Source organism: Doryrhamphus excisus, chromosome 16 (assembly GCF_030265055.1).
Source record: "Doryrhamphus excisus isolate RoL2022-K1 chromosome 16, RoL_Dexc_1.0, whole genome shotgun sequence".
NCBI classification, from domain to species: Eukaryota; Metazoa; Chordata; class Actinopteri; order Syngnathiformes; family Syngnathidae; genus Doryrhamphus; species Doryrhamphus excisus.
This window is the reverse complement of record NC_080481.1, coordinates 17,906,677-17,921,602: the sequence shown is the minus strand read 5'-3', so window position 1 is coordinate 17,921,602 and position 14,926 is coordinate 17,906,677. Positions and strand designations below refer to the sequence as shown.

General features: G+C 40.3%; 1 protein-coding gene across 4 annotated transcripts; it reads right to left on the bottom strand.

Annotated features, from left to right (window-relative positions):
- Positions 1–3: 3 nt before the first annotated feature.
- Positions 4–13,401, bottom strand: LOC131104500 (Ig-like V-type domain-containing protein FAM187A). 4 transcript variants are annotated; one of them, XM_058051763.1, is made up of 8 exons: positions 13,272–13,401; positions 10,848–13,071; positions 9,393–9,484; positions 9,027–9,292; positions 6,665–7,030; positions 6,385–6,596; positions 6,063–6,286; positions 76–218 (listed from the first exon to the last, which is right to left on the bottom strand). In XM_058051763.1, exons 2-7 carry the CDS (start codon positions 10,939–10,941, stop codon positions 6,069–6,071), a joined length of 1,248 nt encoding a protein of 415 aa, XP_057907746.1. In that variant the 5' UTR covers positions 10,942–13,071; positions 13,272–13,401; the 3' UTR covers positions 76–218; positions 6,063–6,068. The 4 variants fall into 4 exon arrangements, with proteins under 4 accessions (XP_057907749.1, XP_057907750.1, XP_057907746.1 ...); XM_058051764.1 differs by lacking the exon at positions 76–218 and adding an exon at positions 1,908–2,416; XM_058051766.1 differs by having other exon boundaries at positions 4–218; positions 9,393–13,071.
- Between the last annotated feature and the right edge of the window lie 1,525 nt (positions 13,402–14,926).

The following is a 14,926-nucleotide window of genomic DNA, read 5'->3' as shown; positions in this document are numbered from 1 at the left end:
GTTGAGTTAGCATAAATAAAGCAAATATATCTTGACATAGAAACAGAAAACAGCAGCAAGAGATCAGTCCGACTGTCACAACCTCCTCACGGTGAAGGCAAAAAGGCTTCCTGTCTTTGGCATGCTTGACGCACGTTTTATCTGTCAAAAAACGAAAAAAAAGGACGAAAAAAAGACGTTTATGGACGCTGTCTGCAGTGCGGTACGCATCGGACCTCCTGCCAAAGAAGGACATGATTTCATTTCACATATACGGCATAAAACAACGTTTCCGACCCTCTAAATACAGTTCTTAACATTATCAGAGCTCTCCAGACGTGAAATAACACCCCTATAGTCAACTTTACACTTCCATTTACCCAATATAGAACACATAATAATAACATACAAGATGTAACAAACCTGATTAGGACCTTCTAAATAAGATTTTAATATTATCGGAGCCCTCTTCATATGAAGTAACACCCCTATAGTCATGTTTACACTAATATTACCAATTGTAGTTGACATAATAAGAGAAAATAAGACATAGAAAGCATATTTACGACCTTCTGAATAAGATTTTTTTAAACATTAGAGTCCTTCAGATATAAAATAACACCCCTATAGTCACTTTAACATGCCCATTTACCCAATATAGTAAACATAATAAAAAATGTATATATAAGACATAGAAAACCTGTTTACAAACTTGTGGATACGCTATTAAAAAAGTCTTAGAGTCTTTTAGACATGACGTAACACCCCTATAGTTACCTTTACACTCCTATTACAAAATGCAGTGGGCATAATAATAAGATTTTCTCCAGGTACTCCGGTTTCCTCCCACATTCCAAAAAACATGCTAGGCTAATTAGCGACTCCAAATTGTCCATAGGTATGAATGTGAGTGTGAATGGTTGTTTGTCTATATGTGCCCTGTGATTGGCTGGCCACCAGTCCAGGGTAGAAAATGAATGAATGAATAAATAAATGTAGCCATTTTATGTTTCAGCATCCTTATTTTAAGCTAAAAATATGCACAGTTTCTTAATTGTATTTATAATTTTTGTATTTTTCTGTATCTTTTATTCAAATAAAATGACTACAAATGTTTTTTTCTTGTATTTGTAAATTCATCAAGCACATAAATTGGGTGATTTATCTTACAAATGAAATGAAAGGCTCTGTTGTTACTGGAGAAAAATAAGCTGACATTTTTTCAATCATTCAATAATATATATAGTGTATATATATTGTAGTGTTGTGTTTGTTTACTTCAGTGCAGCGTGTGTAGCACATAACCACCATGTGGGGGCGCCATACACCAAGCCGATGGCGGCAATGGTGTTCTGGCTGTAAGTAGCTTTTATATGACATGACTTCCACTTAGAAACATTACCTCCCTTACTCTCCTCTCATCTCAGGAATGGAGGAGAAGTGTGTTGGTGGCCATTTTGAAGAACGAGGGTGATGTGCAGAGCTGAGGCAACAACTCCAGAGGTCTAAAGCTAATGAGCCATACCATGAAGTTATGGAAAGACTAGTAGACTAAGCATCTGGGAGCAGCAGGATGGTTTCATGCCAACAAAGAGTACTACAGATGCAGTATTTGCTTGAAGAATGTTCAGAGAGAAGTACAGAGAAGGTTGGAGGGAGCTGCATTGTGTCTTTGGAGATCTGGAGAAAGCCCAGGGTGCCTAGAGAGGAACTGTGGTATTGTATGAGGAAGTCTGGAGTGACAGAGAAGTATGTAGAGGAGTAGTATGAAGTTGTATGAAGAAGTATGAAGTTGTAGTGAGAGTAGGGAACAGGTGGAGGAGATGCTAGAAGAGTGGAGGTTTGCCCTGGAAAGGTGAGGAATGAAGATTAGCCGCAGCAAGACGGAGTATATGTGTGGGAATGAGAGGGACCCGAGTGGAAGAGTGAGGTTACAGGAAGGAGAGATACAGAAGGTGGAGAATTTGAAGTAGTCCAGAAGAATGGAGATTGTGAAAAGGAGGTGAAGAAGCGTGTGCAGGCAGGATAGAACGGGTGAAGAAAAGTGTCAGGCGTGATGTGTGATAGAAGAGTTTCAGCTAAAATGAAAGGAAAGGTGAGAGCAGCCATGTTGTTTGGTGTAGTGACAGGAAGCAGAACTGGAGGTAGCAGAGATGAGGATGCTGAGGTTCTCATTGGGAGTGACCAGGATGGATAGGATCAGGAAGGAGTACATCAGAGGGCCATTCCATGTTAGAGGCCTTGAAGATAAAGTCCTTTAGGCCAGACTGAGATGGTTGGGACATGTCCAGAGGAGAGATAGTCAATATATTGGTAGAAGGACGCTGCCAGGTAGGAGGCCAAAGAGGAGCTTTATGGATGTAGTGAAGGAGGACATGAGGGTAGTTGGTGTAAAAGACAGGTTTGGATGGAGGACATTGGTTTGCTGTGGTGACCCCTGGAGGGAAAAGCCCAAATAGAGAAGACTCCTGTTAGTGCTATGTAATTCCAGCTGTTGCCACACAGGGGCACCAAAGATGCAAATTGGTGATTATAAAGGAAGGGTGTTCAAAGTAAGGCTCAAACAAAAAAAACCCCAAATGGAAGGTCAACAATATTTAACAGAAATCAAGTCCAAATATTATGGGAATAAAGTCATAATATTATGGGAATTACCTCATAATATAATGGGAATAAAGTCAAAATATTATGGGAATAAAGTCATAATATTATGGGAATGACCTCCAAATATTATGGGATAAAGTCCTAATATTATGGGAATGAACTCCACAAATATTATGGGAATAAAGTCCTAATATTATGGGAATAAAGTCCTAATATTATGGGAATGACCTCCAAATATTATGGGAATAAAGTCCTAATATTATGGGAATGACCTCCACAAATATTATGGGAATAAAGTCCCAATATTATGGGAATAAAGTCATAATATTATGGGAATAACCTCCGAATATTATGGGAATAAAGTCCTAATATTATGGGAATAAAGTCCAAATATTATGGGAATAAAGTCATAATATGATGGGAATAAAGTCCAAATAGTATGGAAATAAAGTCATAATATTATGGGAATAAAGTCCAAATAGTATGGGAATAAAGTCCAAATAGCATGGAAATAAAGTCCTAATATTATGGGAATGACCTCCAAATATTATGGGAATAAAGTCCTAATATTATGGGAATAAAATCCAAATATTATGGCAATAAAGTCATAATATTATGGGAATAAAGTCCAAATAGTATGGGAATAAAGTCCAAATATTATGGGAATAAAATCCAAATATTATGGCAATAAAGTCATAATATTATGGGAATGACCTACAAATATTATGGGAATAAAGTCCTAATATTATGGGAATAAAGTCCTAATATTATGGGAATAAAGTCCTAATATTATGGGAATTACCTCCAAATATTATGGGAATAAAGTCATAATATTATGGGAATTACCTCCAAATATTATGGGAATAAAGTCCAAATAGTTTGGGAATAAAGTCATAATATTATGGGAATAAAGTCATAATATTATGGGAATTACCTCCAAATATTATGGGAATAAAGTCCAAATAGTTTGGGAATAAAGTCATAATATTAAGGGAATAAAGTCATAATATTATGGGAATGACCTCAAAATATTATGGGAATAAAGTCCAAATATTATGTGAATAAAGTCATAATATTATGTGAATAAAGTGATAATATTATGTGAATAAATAGACATATTTGTAAAGTAAAAATGGGGTAAAAAGGGCAAAGGTGAAATAAATAATGCACCTTTTCACCTGTATGACAAAGCTGAGATGTAGTTTTATATATTTAATAATAATAATAATTTGAGGACACCCCCGTCATAAAAGGGTATCACCATTTTTGCCAGCGTTTCCGGTGTTTCAGAGCCGTTTGAACGACACATCAGGGGTCTCTGACTTTCATAACGATTACAGCGACTTACACAAAATGAAAGGAAGGATGGACGCCTTGTGTTGTTTTTATCCCACATCAGTATTTCCTCCTGTCAAACAGGTCGCGCATTGTGTTTCTCTGAGAGGCGTATACAAACATGGGGGCATTTGACAAGCGCGGCCATATTGGAACATCTTAATCTGATCTTCACACCTCCAGACTTGGGAGTACGGTACGGCGTGAAGGACGGACAAGTGGACGGTCGCAAAATGCCGAAAGAGGGAAAAACAGACGGGTACCCATCTGTCCGTTCAGTCAGGTAAACAAAGTAACCATCTGTGCGTCTCTGACAAAATCACGACAAGTTAGCGGCCTCTGTTAGCGCCATCGAACGCATCTGCCTAGCAACAAGTCAGCATGCAGACAAAGCCACTGCTAATTGGTTTCTGATGAGTTGCTTTCATGCCTTGCGTGTCCCCACCCTAGGGGAGCCACAGACCAGGAAGTCTGGGCTTCCAGACTGAGGCAGCCGCCCCCTGCGATGGATGGTGTCGCTAATGTAAGCAATCAATCGATACCACTCTGACGGTGCCAATCAAACGTGCATGTGATGTTTTATTTGTCATACAGAGCCGTGACATGTCGTATACCGAATGTGTGGGGGGCCGGCGGGTATCGAGCAGGCAGTTTTGGAGAGCCGCATAGTGTCTTTGCAGACGACCTTGCTGCAGCGTGACGCGTGCTGAATTTAAACATGGCCGTGACATTGGCCCCGGCGACGCCGCGTCACGCTTAACCACCGTGCCCAAGATGTCGCCGAGATATCAAAACGCTCTCCTCGGTTGGCGCTTTGCTTGGAAAGAAATCAGGTCATTATCATGGTAATTCCATTGTGTGGCGGCACGGAATCATTAACACAGGCTGATGCCGGAAGAGACTTTTCCCATAGGAAATCATGTCAATAAAATAGTCTGTTCCGGGGTCAAACCGTGGCCATCATAAAAGCTTATCCAATGTTTTATGTCACTTTTAAACATTTTAACTACCATACAAGTGTCAAAATAAGGTAAACCACTGTTAATAAGAATGTAAATAGAAATAGTCTGTTCCAGAGTCAAACCGTGGCTATCATAAAAGCTTTTAAAAGTGTAAGGACAATGTTTTAAGTCACTTTTTAGCATTCTTAACTACCATACAAGTGTCAAAATAAGTTAAACCACAGTTAATAAGAATGTAAAGAGAAATAGTCTGTTCCAGAGTCAAACCGTGGCTATCATAAAAGCTTTTAAAAGTGTAAGGACAATGTTTTAAGTCATTTTTTTAGCATTCTTAACTACCATACAAGTGTCAAAATAAGTTAAACCACTGTTAATGAGTATGTAAATAGAAATAGTCTGTTCCAGAGTCAAACCGTGGCCATCATAAAAGCTTTTAAAAGTGTAAGGGCAATGTTTTAAGTCACTTTTTTTTAGCATTCTTAACTACCATACAAGTGTCAAAATAAGGTAAACCACTGTTAGTAAGTATGTAAATAGAAATAGTCTGTTCCAGAGTCAAACCGTGGCCATCATAAAAGCTTTTAAAAGTGTAAGGGCAATGTTTTAAGTCACTTCTTTTTAACTTCTGGGTTGTAAAATAACACACAAAAGGCGCAATCAATCCATGGGACTGTTCCTGAATGTTAAATCTATGGATGCCGTGCAACCAATCAGGATGTTTCCCGATGTGTGTGTGTGACTTGACGGTGCTTTGCCGCGCCTTTCTCCAATCAATACTCTAAAACTGTCTGGTTCGTTTCCAATTACCGATAAAGACGTGCCACGTGACCGCACACGAACGCATCATGAAGCAATCACCAGCTATTGTACGCGTGCAACGAGCTGTTTGCTCGGCCCGTGTCATCCTTCTTTGCAATTGCGAGCACAAAGAAGTTTCAATTTGGATCAATTGAGAACGATTTTGATTGAAAGAGCACGAGCCTCATAAATAAGCACGAGTCCTGGATTAGTCATCGGCGTGCTGCATTTACATGCAAATTGCCAAGACACAGCAGGAAACAAACACGCCTCGCATCAATGAGCAGCGAAAAAGACGCGTTGTTGGGATGTTGGCTCCTTCGCCGTCATCAACGGAACCCGCGTGACAAAGTGAGAGTCGACACCTGAGATGAACCTCTTCACCTGAGTTCAGTCCGTGTGCCGGTCCCGCCGCAGTCTCACGCCCACTCTGACGATGAGCAGCAGGCAGAACACAGCCGTCATGATGGCGTAGCATCGGAAAACCAGCCTCATGGCGGCCCAAAAGTCGGCATTGGACGTGATGGACTGGCTCCTCCCCAAAGTGGCGTAGACCAGCAGGTGTATCTCAGCCACCCGGCGCCCCTGAAGCCAGCAGTGGTAGACGGCTACGAAGACATCAGAGTCAGCACCTCATTTAATGGTTGTCTATATGTGCCCAACTGGGGTGGGCTCCAGCACCCCCGCGGTAGAAAACCAAACAAACCCGAGTCCTGATACGTGGCAGGCGTGAAGACCAGATGATGTCCAGCGTCGATGTGAATTCTTGAATTAGTGGAGCTCTGCAACCGGTAAACCGGCTCGGATCCTCTGTCCCACGCCACCGCCATGCCCGGCTTGGCGTCAGGACAGCCGAGGGTCAGAATGTGGTCAGCCGGGTGGTTCAGGTAGGAGACCTGCATCTCGGTCTGTGTAGTACTGCGGAGAGGAGTAAGTAGCACATTTCCTTCCACCATGTTTTCATCGTGTCGTGTTTGCGCATCTACCTGCCCCCCGAAAACACCATGAACTTGCCCGACTCGGAAAATGGAGGAGTTTCTTCACGTGGACAAGTCACATGGCAGCTCCGGACCTCCAATCTGGCTCCGTGTCTTCTACGCTTCAGACGCCCGAAAGCCTCAGGTACCGCCCCCGACCCGCAGGACGCCACAGTGGCGTTGGCTTGCCGGTAGCGCACGTGCAGGAAGCGGGAGTGGACGTAGCAGAGTCCCACGCGGACCTGCTCGCCGGGCACGCCGCAGCGGTCGCAGCGCGACCACGGACGGAAGGCGGTGAAGACTCGGTAGAGCAGCTGACCGGTTCTTGGTCCTCGTCCGTCTGACATGCGGACCGTCTTACTTTCAGGAGCGAACCTGCGAGTGAGGCGGGGTCACTGATGGGTGTGGTAAAACAATATTCATAAATATTAATATCCATGATGCAAATCCATGCTTTCTGAGCACACCTTTTTGCACCATGTGATGCCACTTTTATGGCCTCCAGTATTGCTGGTTGTATTATTAATATCAACTTCACTCTTTTTTAAAAATATAAAACAATAATAATAAAATAAGAACAAAAAATAATTTCATTATTTTAATTATCCAAAATATTTCTACTTTGCACATTTTCTTTTCACAAAACTTTATTCCCATATTTTGACGTTATTCCCAGAATATAATAACTTTTTCCCCAAGCTAGTTTTAAAAAATTACAACTGTATTTTTTTTTTTTTACTACAGTAAACCTCGGATATATCGGACTCGGATATATCGGAAATTCACTCACAACGGACAGATAAAAAAGAAGCGATTTTTCTGTAATGCATTTCCAATAAAAATTCATTGCATATATCGGATTTTTTATAACGGATTTCGCCTATTTCGGACAAAATCTCCGGTCCCGTTCCAATGCATTTCCATTAAATTTCCCTCGCATATATCGGATGGCCGCATCGTGGCGCTCCGATTCGCCGAATCGTGACAGGCCGCTATACGACGTCATTTGCAGCGTTGCCTGCGCGTCCAGGTACATTGGAAACATAGTCAAGGAAGTGCCTTTTTATAACGGATAAAATCCCATTTACGCATATACCGGATATAAATCCCATATATGCGTAAAACGGACATTTTCCGGTATACGCATATAACGGATTTCGCTTATATCGGACAAAACCAGTGGGAACAATTGAATCCGATATATCCGAGGTTTACTGTAGTTTCTTATCATACAACTTTTGGAATATTTTCTATAATATTTTCTGAAATATTTCAACTCTGTGCTACCAAAATAACATTATTTGTCATATTTGTTTTTCAAGTTTTTCAAAAAAACGTTTTTTCCCCGATTCTGCTGATTTTTCTTTTTATATGAATAAACTTTCTTCATGTTAATTTTCTTCTTGTTGTTATGACTGTATTCCCATAATATTTTGAATTTATTCAACTTCACTTTATTATTAGAGCTTTTTCTGCAACACAATTTCCTGAAAATGACAACGTTATTCATCGTTTTGTTTCTATTTAGTTCAAATTAAAGCTATTAAAATTGTTATTTTCCCTCATAATACTACAATGTTATTCTTGCAAAATAAAAATAAAAAATTCTCTTAAAAAAATAAATAAAAAGAATGAAAATGAATATTGATGATTGATCCTAAAGGTAGCATTCGAGGCTGGATTCATTGGATTAGGGATTACGTATGAACACCCTGGACTGGGTGTACCCCGCCTTTTGCCCCAAGACAGCTGGGATAGACTCCAGCACCCCCCTTGCGACCCTCGCGTGGATAAGCGGTGGAAAATGAATGAATGAATATATAAATACCGTAATAATAGCAATAGAAAATGAAAAAGTAATACAGTTATAATACAAATAAAAAATTTTTAAATGTTACTAATTTAAAAAATATTAATATAGTAGTAACATTTCATAATAATAATAATAAACAAAAATTTCGGTCAATAGGATTAAAAAAAAAATTCTCTATTAAGGTTATGTTACTTAAATGACTCTTAAACTCCAAACAAACTTTTTTTCAGTGTGACCCCGATCACGCCTGCTAAGGTGCACGATGCCACAGGTTCCTGTCATGATTGTGTTGTCGCTCTAGCTAATTATCCCCTTGGGCTACTTAAGCCCCACCAGCTGCTGGTCTTCCGCCACGCGTATGCACCCTCGCTCGTCCGCTCGTTTTGCGGCTTTTAATCTTCGTGTCGTGAGTACGAGCCTGTCGGTTGATGCCACGGCGTTTTTTATTCTGCTACCTTGTTTAGCCCGCTGAAAACGCTTGAACTTTGTGCCTTGCCTCTAAGTATGCCTTTGGCTGCAGTTTTTAGTTACCATGTTTTTTGACCATTGACACCTCACCCCAGATCCTGCACCTCCTGGATGTCGAGGTCGTAGGCGTAGAAGTAGTCGCCACGAGCCGAGCCGCAGATGTAGATGCCCGAGTCGTCCACGCCGGCTCGGAAGATCAGCAGGCTGAAGAGACGGATGAAGAAGCGACTCCGCAGGTCGCCGCCGTGGGGGATTCGGCTGGAGTCCAGCAGCTTGTTGCCATGGTGATCGGTCAGGGCTCTGGTCTCCTCAGAGTTGGACCCGTGCTTCCTGAAGAACCATACCACGGACTGAACCTGGAACACAAGTTTCAATTTGTGGAGGAAGACGAGCAGCCTGGATGAGAGGGAGCTTCTTTTTACGCTTTATTTATGCGGCGGGTGCGAATGGACTCACCTCGTGGGGTTTGCAGTGGCAGGGCAGCTCCACCGTGGCCCCAGCCATGTAGGCCATGTTGAAGAAGGTCAGGAAGGCGGGACAGGCTTTTCCTGCAAACACATCCTGCTTGTCTACTTGAGGCTCGAAGCTCCAAGTCTCGGTGGAGAGGATGATGAGGATGAAGAAGGTAAACATGCACTGGGCCGCGCTACCCTAACGCATCTTCGTTAGGGCCTCATCTTTTTGGAGAGCTTCACATTGTATTTGTATTATATTTCATTGATCATAAGAGATTACAAACACAGGCAATCAATATTCACAATGCTATGCTATAACGTTTTAAGCTGCACATGATATTTACGACTCCCCGGTCGCCTCAAACGCAACGTCATACAGTAATTATGGTGTTCGCGTTTGTAAGGGGGCGTGCCGCGCGGGCGGATACTCCCAGCTTCTTGTTAAAATGTTATTTAATCTTCTCGTTATTTGATCTTAAAACTTCTTGTTAAAAGTAATTACCGTCGAATCGTTTGAAAAAGTAGTCACAAAGAGAACTAGTCGACATTTTGAATGCGTGGCGGCATCACGTAATGGAAGTCCTTTTCATGACGAAACCTCCGTGAGCTAATTATGACTTCAATCTAAATGATTAAAAAAAATATTAATAAGAACTCCCATCAGCGGACGGTCACAATATCTCGAATAAACTGAATCAGCTAGCTTGAGCTCAGGTTTCCGCTTCACTTTCTGCTTCGTGACGTCGACGTGGGTCATGACGTCACGGCCTCTCGCCAGGAAAGCAGTCAACGTAAGTTTTCCTGACGCATAGAGAACCTTTTTAAGTCATACGACAGATTAGGCGTAGTTCCTAAGTAATACAGTTGTAATGGTGTGGCTTTGCTTTATTGTTTATTTGTTTATTATATTTTGTTTATTGTTTTCGGTGACTTTTTAAAAGGCAAAAGTCCTACGGGCGGCAATCCCACAAATGCACCATTAGCATCCATGGTACGCAGCTGCATTAATTAGCCAAGGCTAATATGTGTATGTGTATTGGGTTTTGTTTTATTTAGCTAAGTTGTCTTTATAGTTTTAATTGTGTCTAGTCTTCTTATGAGAATCATATCATAAAATCAATGTATTTAAATCACTTGTTTGTAAAATAAAAAGTGTTTTGTATTGAACAATTCCCGGTGGTCTTTTGTTTTTGCCATATTTACCTGCGTTACTTTGTAATAGCACACCTTCTGCGGGACTCTTCTTCTTCTTCTGCGGCTTGCTGGCCGCCCCATTCCAGTTAATAATGTGATAGTAATATTGAAATAATAATCCAGTACCGCATAAAGGCCAGCGCCTTGTTAATATCGCAAGTGACGCTAACATGGCCGAAAGTGTTTTTGTATAATGGCGTTGTTGTTGTTGTTAGTCTCCTCACGTGGGCACGCAAATTGCACATGGAGATAACTGTCTGACCTTGAGGGCCGCGTTGATGCTCGTATTCGTCACGCCGAACCACTCTGCTTGCACTAGATCTATATTGCGTGAATAAAATAAAGGGCAGACACATAAATATGTAATATATAGCTCACAAGAGGCTTCATGAGAGGCTATTTTACATATGCACGTGGCATATAGACACTAATGACGCTCCTCTTCATCGTTATAACCTAGCAAGCATTAACATAAATGAGTTTATTCATAACTAATTGTATTTAGTCATAGCAGCCTATGTTGCAGGCTAATTGCTGATTGCTGCTAATGACTATCAAAGTAGGAGTGAAATGAGGAGGTGTTTATGCAGAAGAGGACGGGGATGAATGGTGGCCCTCGCCCCCCTCGCCCCCTCGCCGCCTCGCCGCCTGTCTGGCTTCCTGGAAATGATCCCACTACAATCACATTCACATTAAATGGAATAAAGCGGGGGCATCACCATCCCTGTGAGTATCTATCGTGTTGTTTGGCTATTTGCTAAGGCCCGGAGTAGAAAAGGTCCCGTCTTGGAGTACGTTTTCATCAAATGGAAATAGAAGTGCACGTCACGTTTACATGAGGAAGTTTTTCCTCTTTGCAAAAACAATGGTATACATGGAAAGGAATATTCCAATCTCTGGTCTACATACGCTGCTATAATCAAACAGATTAATGAATGGAGCATGCTCAGTGAGGCGTAAACACCAACATCACGTGATACCGACTTCCCCGAGTTTTTCTTTCACTTGTTGGAATAACTCCGTATTCCGTATTGCCAGTTTTTCGTTCATTCAGCCTTGAAATTTAGTTTGGATCAAAAACAAACTTTCCGCAGCAGTCCAGGCCTTATTGGCCTCCTCCGCCTCCTCTGCCTTTAAGGTAACATAAGGTAACATAAGGTAACCCAAGGTAACCTAAGATAACCTAAGGTAACATAAGGTAATGTAAGTTAACGTAAAGTAACATAAGGTAATGTAAGGTAACCTAAAATAACCTAAGGTAACGTAAGGTAACCCAAGGTAACGTAAGGTAACATAAGGTAACATAAGGTAACATAAGGTAACCTACGTAAGGTAATGTAAAGTAACTTAAGGTAACAAGGTAACATAAGGTAACGTAAGGTAACGCAAGGTAACATAAGTTAACCTGCGTAAGGTAACGTAAAGTAACTTAAGGTAACAAGGTAACGCAAGGTAACATAAGGTAACATAAGTTAACCTACGTAAGGTAACATAAAGTAACTTAAGGTAACAAGGTAACGTAAGGTAACGCAAGGTAGCGTAAGGTAACATAAGGTAACGTACGTAAGGTAACATAAGGTAACCTACGTAAGGTAATGTAAAGTAACTTAAGGTAACAAGGTAACATAAGGTAACATAAGGTAATGTAAAGTAACTTAAGGTAACAAGGTAACATAAGGTAACGTAAGGTAACATAAGGTAACATAAGGTAACCTATGTAAGGTAACGTAAAGTAACTTAGGGTAACGTAAGGTAACGCAAGGTAGCGTAAGGTAACATAAGGTAACGTACGTCAGGTAACGTAAAGTAACATAAGGTAATGTAAGGTAACATAAGGTAACCTAAGATAACCTAAGGTAACATAAGGTAATGTAATATAACATAAGGTAATGTAAAGTAACCTAGATAACCTAAGGTAACATAAGGTAATGTAAGGTAATGCAAGGTAACGTAAGGTAACATAAGGTAATGTACATAAGGTAACGTAAAGTAACTTACGGTAACAAGGTAACATAAGGTAACGCAAGGTAACATAAGGTATTATAAGATAACCTAAGGTAACGTAAGGTAACATAAGGTAACGTAAGGTATTATTATTATTATTATTGTTATTATTATTATTATGGGAGCCCATTGGTCCTCAGGTTGCATATATGCAAATATCTGATTCGATACAACTTGCAATGGAGTGGATGATTGAATTCCAACAGTAATATGAAGACAAAAGCAAACAAATAAGATGTGTAGTGAAGCCTCATTCTGAACAGGGAGTGTCAGGAGACACCCAACTCATGAGAACGAGACTTGGACAAGCTTTCTAACATCGGAAGAAAAGTACTAATAAGTACTACAGTACTGGCCTTGCAGTGCGTTTCTTTGATGCTAAGCTTGGCAGCTAGTTGACAGTCGAATGTGCTCCAATAAACAATCAAGGTTTGTCTTTGCTCGTCCTTTACTGGAGTAATTCTTCTTCTAATACTGTAAAACTGTACAGAAACATAAACACAGCACCAACATATACATTATATACAGCCTTATGTATACAAAGGATAAACATCCATAGGAGTACAGCTAGCATAATAGCTACCATCTTCAAGTTAGCCACAACTAGCAAACATATACAACAGTCGTAAAATTACATTTCTCATGCCTTACAATGATTTAAATTAAGTTGGACGTTACTTACAGACATATAGTGTCCAAGGCAGAAGAGTAATAGATGATATTCCGTTACTACAAATAAGAATAAGTTTTTGGCGACGGTTCGAGTTGAACAGCAGCCAACGAACATACAGTGGCTTATTGCGTCCACTAGGTGTCGCCAAATCAACAGCCAAAAATACAACACGTTAAGGGCAGCACAACTATGAGAAAATATCACTGGAATTTTCTTTAACCGAGTTACAAAACAATGTTTATTGTCTCACAAATTGATGCTGAAATATATTATTGTCAATATGTTTTCAAACAAATTATCATTGGTATTAATTTACAGAATAAATGCATGACGCATGAAACACATTTATGTGCACCCTTACTTGCTAAAAATATATACTAAATTGTCAACAATTCTCTTTTCTGTATGAGGTGTGTTATGAAATGGAAGCGGCGATCGCTCAGCCAAATGTAATGAGTATCAACAGAACATCCATATGGATTGATCTGACAAATCTTAAGTAAACTTGATCAAATGCAGATTCTGCTTGGATATCAACAAGTAACAAGCGTCTGTTCTACTGCGATGGAAAAAATGATCCACATGTCCTTTGTTGACGCTGGAAACACCAACGTAGGTTGAATTGCAAGGTGTGCCTAAAGCAGGAATTCAGGTATTGGTCAAATGACGAATGTGCACGGACCAGGAAAAGAAGCTCTCCTAAAGCAGGTAAAAGCAAGCAAAGATGGCGTATTTGTGAGAGGATGATACACTCGGCAAGTACAAAATTATGAAAGCAGCCTTTTGTCCTCAATTTCTTGATTATTTTAATAGCTGGTATGACTATAAGTACCGTATATTACCTGAAGAATACAATGAACACGACAACATCCATTTTCTATGCCACTGATCTTACACAAACACATAGTATTCCTAAAAGTATTGCTTTTACTATCGATGTAAAACATAAGTCATGTTGCTTATTATCAAAAAGATACTAGAAGTGTCTCCATGTACGCTATATATATTACTCTCTTAGCAGCTAGCTGTGTATTTGTACCTTCAAAACCTGCAACCTAGCATGTTAGCTTGCATATTTCATGCAGCACTGCCTGTAATGTTGCTATCAGCTGCAAAACACTCGAAGGCTCCTGTCGCATAAAGGATCTTTGACTCGTGTGTTTGCATTTTTGCAGTAAGTTCGCTAAAAAAACGGTGACCTCGTGTCACATAGAGGATCTTTGACTAATATTTTTTGCAGTAAGTACTGCAAAAAAAAAAATAGCAACTGTGTAAACAAGTGTAAAAAACAGCAGCACTCCTGTCACATAGAGGATCTTTGACTTGCAGTCTTCTTAAAGGGGAGCTACAATGCTCATTTTTGGCGCTTTGTATTGCGTTGTGGAGTCACAGCACAGAAAGATTTCTACATCGAGGGGAGGGGAGAGAGTTTATATATAAGGAAGTCTGCCCTCTGTGATGTCACAAAGGAACGGTTTTACCACGCCTTTTCAAACGGAGCATTTTGACCCATCCTAAACTTCTTTCAAACCTTATTATCTGGAACTTTGGCATTATTTAACACAAGAATACGACATTCAAACTGCATTTTTTTGCTTTTTTGCTCCTTTTTGTCTTTTCCAAAATGTTTTGGTGGCCACATATTAGATACATGAGACTGGCAT

Coding starts and splice junctions, on each gene's coding strand:
- LOC131104500 (XM_058051763.1), bottom strand. CDS start 10,941: ATGTGTCTGCCCTTTATTTTATTCACGCAATATAGATCTAGTGCAAGC. Junction 7,031..9,026: donor CAGGAGGTGCAGGATCTGGG/GTGAGGTGTCAA, acceptor CCTCACTCGCAG/GTTCGCTCCTGAAAGTAAGA. Junction 6,287..6,384: donor TGCCACGTATCAGGACTCGG/GTTTGTTTGGTT, acceptor ATGTCTTCGTAG/CCGTCTACCACTGCTGGCTT.